The sequence below is a fragment of the Ciona intestinalis genome, chromosome 5 (genome assembly GCF_000224145.3).
Source record: "Ciona intestinalis chromosome 5, KH, whole genome shotgun sequence".
Lineage (NCBI taxonomy): Eukaryota > Metazoa > Chordata > Ascidiacea > Phlebobranchia > Cionidae > Ciona > Ciona intestinalis.
The window spans coordinates 770054-778970 of record NC_020170.2 but is presented as its reverse complement, the minus strand read 5'-3'; the positions used below and the strand labels follow the sequence as shown (position 1 = coordinate 778970).

At 35.1% G+C, this 8917-nt stretch overlaps 1 protein-coding gene and 2 long non-coding RNA genes across 4 annotated transcripts; 1 reads left to right on the top strand and 2 right to left on the bottom strand.

Annotated features, from left to right (window-relative positions):
- Nucleotides 1-2178: 2178 nt before the first annotated feature.
- Nucleotides 2179-3507, bottom strand: LOC113474238. The gene is made up of 2 exons (XR_003395904.1): nt 3351-3507; nt 2179-2869 (listed from the first exon to the last, which is right to left on the bottom strand). It is a non-coding gene; the product is annotated as an uncharacterized LOC113474238 (long non-coding RNA).
- LOC100182530 (aromatic-L-amino-acid decarboxylase-like) lies at nt 3165-7981 on the top strand. Of its 2 annotated transcripts, XM_026834512.1 has the most exons (12): nt 3165-3269; nt 3363-3512; nt 3975-4183; nt 4326-4446; nt 4732-4890; nt 4946-5064; nt 5223-5289; nt 5819-5913; nt 6024-6091; nt 6261-6351; nt 6666-6887; nt 7054-7236. In XM_026834512.1, the coding sequence occupies exons 2-12, from the start codon at nt 3368-3370 to the stop codon at nt 7234-7236; spliced, it is 1479 nt and encodes a 492-aa protein (XP_026690313.1). In that variant the 5' UTR covers nt 3165-3269; nt 3363-3367. The 2 variants fall into 2 exon arrangements, with proteins under 2 accessions (XP_026690313.1, XP_009858556.1); XM_009860254.3 differs by lacking the exon at nt 3165-3269 and having other exon boundaries at nt 3276-3512; nt 7054-7981.
- On the bottom strand, nt 4102-4357 carry LOC113474236. Its single transcript, XR_003395902.1, has 2 exons — nt 4272-4357; nt 4102-4212 (listed from the first exon to the last, which is right to left on the bottom strand). It is a non-coding gene; the product is annotated as an uncharacterized LOC113474236 (long non-coding RNA).
- Nucleotides 7982-8917: the final 936 nt, after the last annotated feature.

Here is an 8917-nt window from a genome sequence, read left to right as displayed (position 1 = left end):
TGGGTTGGAGCAATTGTCGTTAAGTGTCTTGCTCAAGGACACATACGCCCACAATGGTAGCAACGTCGACCCTTGAACCAATTACCTCTGGGTTACAGGCAGGCGCGCTAACTACTATGCCACGGCGCCGACGAGGAAAAAACTGAGATAGAGTGCATGGGGAAGATGGGACACTTAAGCACATATTACCCTATATTTCCGAATTCAAAATACATGACGGTTTTGGGGTGACCACGAATTAGTACCATCATTCCTTTATTAAATGACAACAATTAAAAAATATATATTAAAACACACAAGGTGTTATTTAGCGATTCGCACAACATCAGGTAGCATTTTACAAATTCGAAACACATAGGGTAAGACGGGACAGTTTAAATTCATTGTTAATTTTAAATATTTAGTGAATTTATTAATAGAAATTTCCAGAAAAAATAAATAACACGGCACGCTTTGAACATCTTGTTAATATTGTACGCTGCATCGATATTGCATCGCTAAATAACTGGTGTATTTTAATATATAATTTTGAATTGTTATCAATAATAAAGATATGGCAGTACCAATCTAAAAAAATCATATATTTTGAGCTAGACGTACTTCGGCGCCCAGTCCCCCGTCTATACCATAACGATTATTGGGTTTAAAATTGGTGACTAATTAACAATTACTCACGACAGTTAAGAATGAAAGCGTTATTTTAAAATGCGTAATAAATCCTAAATGGTATGATTGCATTCGTGGCACTGTTTTCAATAAAACATGATTCTATAAATTTTCGCTTCTTAAAGAAAAGGCTTTAACCTTCTTAAAGAAAGGGCTTTAACCTTCTTAAAGAAAGGCTTTATACAAACAAATTCAGTTTATGGTAACAGCGGCAATTATACTATAAACAGTTTATATTTTGAAATAGGTTTAGTGCTTATGGTTGCAATATAAATTCTATTACAGTATATAAGACAGTACGAACATAATAACTGGCCGATGCAGTTCTATGCTTAAAAAGTCATTGCCAAACCCCGCAATTTTTGGCACACAGCAATATAACCATTTATGAAGATCGCCCGTTATCTGTGTTAAGTAGCCGGCGGCTGTTTACTGACAACTACACGGAAAAACCGTCGGAGTGCCATACATGCAACATAAACGTGAGAATTAAAACCGAAATATAACGAAGCCTTCCTGCCAGTGTGGTAGGGCGTTGTGTATTATATATATATATATGATGATCCGCCCAGATCGACTTATCTGGAGGAAAGACGCATATATATATGTCAAATTGTTTATTAATGGAAAAAAGACAGCTTTTATGACAGATTGCAATGAGTAAGGCAGCTCCAAGCTCCAAGTTGATTAAAAATTCGAAACCACGATTGTTTTTTACAGTTTTCATCTTTTAGTAAATCTACAATTGAGGGATTTTCTTTTAGGGGCAGAGAGTATCTAAGAAATTACAAATTCGGAAGATGTATAGCGTCACCACCCAGTTGTTTTAATTTCGTTTAAAACGAGTTGTCGCGTATACTGGCTTCGACAAAACACACAAGTTTAAAATCAACTCATGAACAATAATGCTTCGGAACAAAAATATGTATGCGAGAACTTGTTAAAGTGAGATTATTTTGAGCTAGAAAAAAAAATGGAATCACTTTAAAGCTGTAGTATTTTAAACGAGAAGCAATAATGATGGTGTCACATCAATAAACTGATTAATTCTGTCAATACGTCTCTATAGACAAGCCACCATTATAACAAATACTTCCTAGCAAACCAGACATTTAACTTACATACCAGCTCTCGCTAAACTGCCAATGGCTCAGATCAGATGTTTGTATAAACCATATGTTAGATATTAATAGCGTTTATTTGTCTCTTCGATTATGAAGCCGCACTTAATTCCCCCAACCTCCTATATATATACAGTGAGGGTGGAGGAAGACGGGACACCTAAACATTGTATTTTCTCGTACCGTTTAGTAGCAAACAAAGAACATTCAAAAAATTATAAAATGGTATCTTCACGGCTCCCATAGACTGTTGTTAATTGTTTAAAAGACGATCAGGGTATTTGGATATTGTGCGATAAAGGTGTCCCGTCTTCTCCCACACTACTATATAATTTTAAACTGATATTTGTACTGATTTCATTTATAATTAAAGCTAAAAAAATTAACCTTCAAAATTTCAACCTTTTTTTATTAAACTTCGATTCTGGATTATTCAATAAGCGAAATGAGCGCCATATACTATAGGTAGCCTAACCACCTTTGGTGCGCACTTTGTTGGCTGTTGGGCAGTCAGAATACTGTCGAATAATATTGTAACATTTGTTTTCGTCCGTCATCAAATGGTGCCCGTAAAAAAAGCTTTTAAAAAAGTGTTCCAGTTCCCCTGGTGTCCCAACTTACCCCTGCACAGATTAACGCATTGTGTTACTGGAGCTATTGGATCCTGTGACGATGAAACCTAGTTTAGCATAGTAGGGTGGGGAAGACGGAACACTTTTTGACCATGCAAGTATGGTGTTATTTACACTACGCGACTTACATATAAGTAAAAGACGCAAATGAAGGTTTGTTTTCGCATACTAAAGTTTAAAACTAAAATCAAATGACTTTTATAACAGAGTTCGCACCAAAGAGGGAAATGAATAATTTGCAACATCAGCTTTTTGATTGAGATAAAGCTGTGTTTACGGCCTACTAGAGATATCTCTAGTGGACCGTGCTGTGTTGGATTCAACGGTTTGAAGATAATATTTTGCAACACGGTTCGCAACCACACACGTTAGTCGATAATCGCTCATCGTCAGCGCTTTTGTCCGTAGTGTGAACGTCAGCGCTTTTGTCCGTAGTCTCTAAGCAAATGCCTGTAAAAAAATATTGTTAGGTGAAAAGTCGAAATTCAAGATTAGCGAGCAATCGTCGTTGAACGTGTACTCAGTTTCAATGAAAACTCGTCTGAAAGATTGCTTCCGCCGACGTTAATTTCGTGTCATCAGTTCGTGCAATCAGTTCCACAGATTGTATATAAACAAAAGTGTATATATTTACATACGAATCACGACCCGGTAATTCTAGTCATCAGTTTGTGTCATCCCAGTTTGTGTTAAAACCGAATTAGCTAAATTTTTAAGTATCGAATAATACAATTTGTAGAGTGACGTAACAGTTTTGTAGCCAGCTGTTTAATCTTTAGTTCTTGGACAGAAAACTTGTCTAACGTTCTCTTTGGACAAAGCAAATTTAAGGCGGATGGAAAACTAACCAGTAAGAATTTTTTGATATTCCTGAAACAGAAGATTCTGATATTGTTGAGCCATTGTAGTTAGAACACAAATTATAACTTACTCGTTGTCAAAGCAAGCATGGATGGGAATAATAGTGATGAAGAACCCAGGCTGGGAATTGAACCTGAAACCTTTCGACATGCTGCTACCAACATGGTTGATTACATCATCAACTATCATCGTGACATTCACAAGCGACAAACATTTCCGGATGTTGAACCAGGTAAATTCATGAATTTGGACATATGAAGACAAATGGTCATTTCTGCCAATGATTAAAATACTGTTGAGATATTTTTATTATATATATATACATACAATGTGTGTCCCTGTGGCCTACTAATATTTTAGGCTAGGCATGGTGACACTCCTGTCAAATGTGGGACAGCTTAATCATCATTATTATCTAACTTTTTATGGTCATGGAGTATTTGAATCTCTGTATGGCACATATGTTCTACATAAAGAAACATGGTAGTTGTAAATAGTTTAAACCATCTCTTGACATTAGGTGGACTGAAACATATCTGCTAATTTATAATCTTATATATCTAGCACTAGATGCAATTTCACTATGTTTGACTTCATTTTGAATAAATAGCATATAGGTCACTTCCTTCAGCAGCAGTACTTAACCTATTATCTGCAAAATGTGGATAATAAAGAACTAACATAATATTCACAGGTTTCATGCAAGCCAGGTTACCCAAGGAAGCTCCTGATTACCCGGAATCGTGGCAGGAAGTCTTCAGTGACATTGAAACGGTAGTTATGGATGGGATGACGCACTGGCAATCCCCAGGTTTCTTTTCCTATTATCCAGCAACTACAAGCTATCCATCAATGTTGGCTGATATGTTATGCAATGGAATTTCATGTGTTAGGTTTTCCTGGGTGAGTATTGGGTTGTTTTGATTTAACATCTACAGACATCCAGGAAAAAATGTTACGATTAATTTTATGTTTGTTTGACATAATGTACTTTATCATGAATTAATGGGGCCAACTCAGCTCCAACCAAGCACTAACTATTCAGGCATCGTCGCCATCCGCTACTGAACTTGAGACGGTGATGATGGATTGGTTGGCAAAGGCGATTGGGTTACCGGAGTGTTTCATTCATGGTGGACATGGACCTGGTGGGGGAGTTATACAAGGTAAACATTGGGTTGAACTAGCAACAGAAATATCTTAAAGAGTTAGCTTTTTCTTGTCATAGATCAATTGTTACTCATACTATAAAACATTATTTTTAGTTTAGATAAGCTAAATTAAATATTGCCAGCAAAGCCAATTGTAATGATAATAATTTGATTTCTAATGGCTTTGATTGTCATTCTAATTTATTGCACGGCTTGTGAAACAAGTTATAAAATTTGAGTTTTGGAGAGAACGCGATGTGTCCATATCCTACGACCCTTGCACACAAATTGCCTCTACAGGCTCAGCAAGCGAATCTACTCTGATGGCTCTTATGGCTGCAAGAAACAAAACTATTCGTCAAGAACTCTCACGTGATAAATCACTACGAACACATGACATAGTAGCACGTATGGTAGCATATTCATCACAATGCACTCACTCATGCATGGATCGTGCAGGTTTGTTTTAACTCAATACTTATACTTGATAATGACATTAATATGTATCTACCAGGAGTGTTTGCTTTGGTTGAAGTTCGTAAACTTCCTGTTGGTAAGGATGGTGTTATGAGGGGTTCTGTGTTGAAGGAGGCAGTGATGAAAGACAAGGACGATGGAAGGATACCAATGTTTGTAGGTTATATTTGCTGTGGTTAAACAGAGTTACCCCCAGAAAATGTGGATTAACATATGCTATATTCACACATCTATTTAACTTACATGATTGCCTGTTGAATCTTGAGTAAGGAAGTGTATATCTTAATCATGGCATAAGTTTTCTTACATCACAGGTATGTGCGTCTATCGGAACGACGCCATGTTGTACTTTTGATGATTTGGAAGAAATTGGAAAAATATGTGCGTTTGTATATACCTTATGAATAGCTTTGAAAACTAACAAAGAAATGGTATCATGGTGAACAAAGGAATGTAACTATAACAAAGAAATGGTCAAATTGTAAATGAATGAATGTAACTAATCTAACTCTAACAAAGAGTTGGTCAAACTGTAAACAAAGGAATGTATATATAACAAAGAAATCGTCAAATTGTGAATGAATGACCTAACAATATCAAAGAAATGGTATTATTGTAAATTTATGATTGGTATGTGCGACCACTGTTAGTACTGTAGGCGCTCTTTGCCTCTTATGATTATATTTACTAGGGCTGGATTGCTAAAAACACAGCATTCTCTTATTTAATTCACAAAACAAAGCAATTAAATTTATGGCATTCTGGTTTAAAATGTATCACAAATATCTCAACAGTCAACACCATTCCAAACCCCTTGAAATACTTATCAAACTTATGGTTTGATAACTATTTCAAACTAAAGTCCAAATTCAGCCTGATTGTGACGTGTATGATAGGATTGTGGTTTCAGGTGAGGAACAAGAAATCTGGTGTCATGTGGATGCAGCCTATGCTGGAGCAGCTCTCATATGTCCAGAGTTTAGATATATTTGCAAAGGGGTCGAGGTGGGTGAGCGGGTTAAAGTAGAGTGTGGGTAAATCTGACATAATAAACTCATTCTATCTATTGGCACGTCAAAATAGAAGGTGTTGAATAACAAACATACACTTTGTAGAGAGTGACATCCTTCAACTTTAACCCACATAAGTGGCTAATGGTGCAAATTGACTGCTCAGCTATGTGGTAACTATGTGTTCATGCAATTCATTTAGCCGTTGTTTCTATTTGTTGCTTTAACTGGGCTTTTAGTTTTGCTGGCATTAAATTGACAGCTAACAATTAATTAAATAAATAAGTGAAATGAGGTTTTACCTCTCTGCCAGACGATTGACAGTTAACATTTGATTGACAGGGTAAGGAATAGTGATGACCTTATTAACTCTGCTGAAGTCAATCCACTTTTTCTACATCACAAAGCCCAGGATTCAGCTATTGATTACAGGGTGACGTATTAATGCTGTTGCAATGTTAGAAGTGATTTAAGCAAAACATTTTTCTCAGATGGATTGTTCAGTTTTTAACTGCACAGCCTCATCCACATAGGAACTGCCCACTTTTTTATTAAACTTTAAACGTTGGTTTAAGGTTACACCAAACAAAAGGTGTACCAAACAAGAATGCATGTGGTTTTTAAATGACTTAAGACATACAAACTCAGTTTATGACATATACTAACACAAAATTACAAAAAAAATTAAAGTGGTCTTAAATATTAAGACTTTTGGTTGTTCTAATTTAACCATCATTCTGTTCACAGCATTGGCAGATACCTCTAGGACGCCCCTTTCGATCATTAAAACTATGGTTTGTCCTCCGCATGGTTGGGATTGAAGGTCTTAGATCTAACATACGTCGAGGAGTGCAGGAAGCAAAGCATCTGGAGCGACTTATTCGATCTGATGAAAGATTTGAGATTTTGTTTCCTGTCACGCTGGGGTTGGTTTGTTTCAAATTTAAACACCCGGGTCTCTTGTTAGAAGTAAGTTAGTCAAGAAGATATATATATTAACAACCCACTATGATTTATATATGTATGTAACTATTAACCATAATGGCTTTAACAATTCAAATTTGAACATTATTGTAGTAACTATGTGCAAGTCATCTCACCACAATGCAACAATTTAAATCAACAATTGTTTCAGGAGGAAAATTCTTTAAACGAGAGATTGTATCAGAAAATTCACAATGATAAAAGAATCCTTCTTGTGCTAGCGATGGTAAATGGGGTTTACTTTATTCGTGTGTGTACAGGCTCAACACACTGTAGCATTGCTCAAGTTAACAAATGCTGGAATGTTATCAAAGAAATGGCAGAACAGCTTTGATCACGTGCACCTCCTCATCTTCACATTGGTCAATTCAATGAAAAACATATTTCATGTAAAATTGCATATACACTTCCGTTATTGTAAAATATCATTCCCAAGTATACACATATCCACAATGGTAAGTGGTAGCAGCACAGTTTGCAACTCTTGCAGAAGATATACTAGTACTTACTACTTATACACATTTTTTGTTTTGTTTATAGTATTGTTACTGTTGTGCCTTACTGCCTAAAATAAATTTTGAACGATTAGAACTTGAAAGTCACCTTTACAGGAGACTTTTTTATTAATTCTTCCTGTCAAACCATATAACTATTCATATAAGTTGATATAACTATATCTAAAACATACCAAGAGCAAGGACCTACTTATATAATATAGAAGTTATATGAAAAAATCTTGGAACACTAACCACCAATACCGTATTCTTGATTTGCAATAATCTATATATATCGCATGATTTTACAAACCTTTGTTACTGCACTTATACCTCCGCACTTACAACTTTAACTATTGGCTTTTATTCTTAGCAATAAATTGCCCCAATTAATGATTACGATCAAGGTATATTTTACATATTGGTTAACGGAACAACATTCTGTGTTATTTTTCTTATGTTGTAGTGACTGAAATATGAAACATTTATACATTGTTGCAAATAAATTTGCCCTAAATAACAAGCAATTATCATAAAGCCCACGTCGCCACGGTGATGTAAGTCAAATATACTACCAGTACCACACATTGGGTTATTAATATAGCATGTAATACTTTTCTGGATTTCATTATGTCACAGTGAGAATATAAATAACAAAACAGTAGAATGCAAATCTCCCTATTTATTAAAAAAAAGTTTACCAGTCGGAAAGGCAAACATAGGGTAACCACACCCCCAGAGAGATGTAGAACAGAAATATTACTATTTGTGAACTACATAAGATAGTAGTTTCTCTAGTCTTTTTTAAACTTTATAGTATGCGAAACAGGTTGAACCATATATAGTAGGATGGAAAAAACAGGGACAATTAAGGGATCATAAACTGGTTTTTGAAGGTTATTTACAGTATTCCAACAACTAGAATTTTTTATGTAAAATAACATAATATTATTGCGATGTCATAACCCAATGACATTACAAAAATAATAACATTTTCATTATAATTTCAGTCCCTAAAAAATGATTATAATAAGAAGCCATACTTTTAGAAGCATAATAATTCTGTTCACAACATTTTATAGAAGAGCTAGAAAAGATAACTTTGTACCAATTAAGTTACATACACTGCAATCATGTTAGTAGTGCATGTGCTATAAGTTCATGTATTTGTATTTATTTATAACAATTCACTTTATTAAATCACATGTTGCAAAGTATAGTGACCATTATTCAGTTGTTTTGATAGGTGAATCAATACAGTGAGAGACAGTAGCAACAATTACTGTTCTAGTTTACAAAACACTTACGTTCCAATGCGTGGCTGTTACATTTCGTGAATGGTTGGTTGCAGTTGGTCCTGCAACTAATATGGATGGTACTATAAGATTTTTAAACCTTTTTTAACTTTGATAAGCTATGCTACATAACAAAAATAAGTGGCATCGCGAAAAATTGTGACCCCACAAAAAAATGTGAAGTTACGAAAATGTGACGTCACGAAAAAAATGACGTCACGAAAAA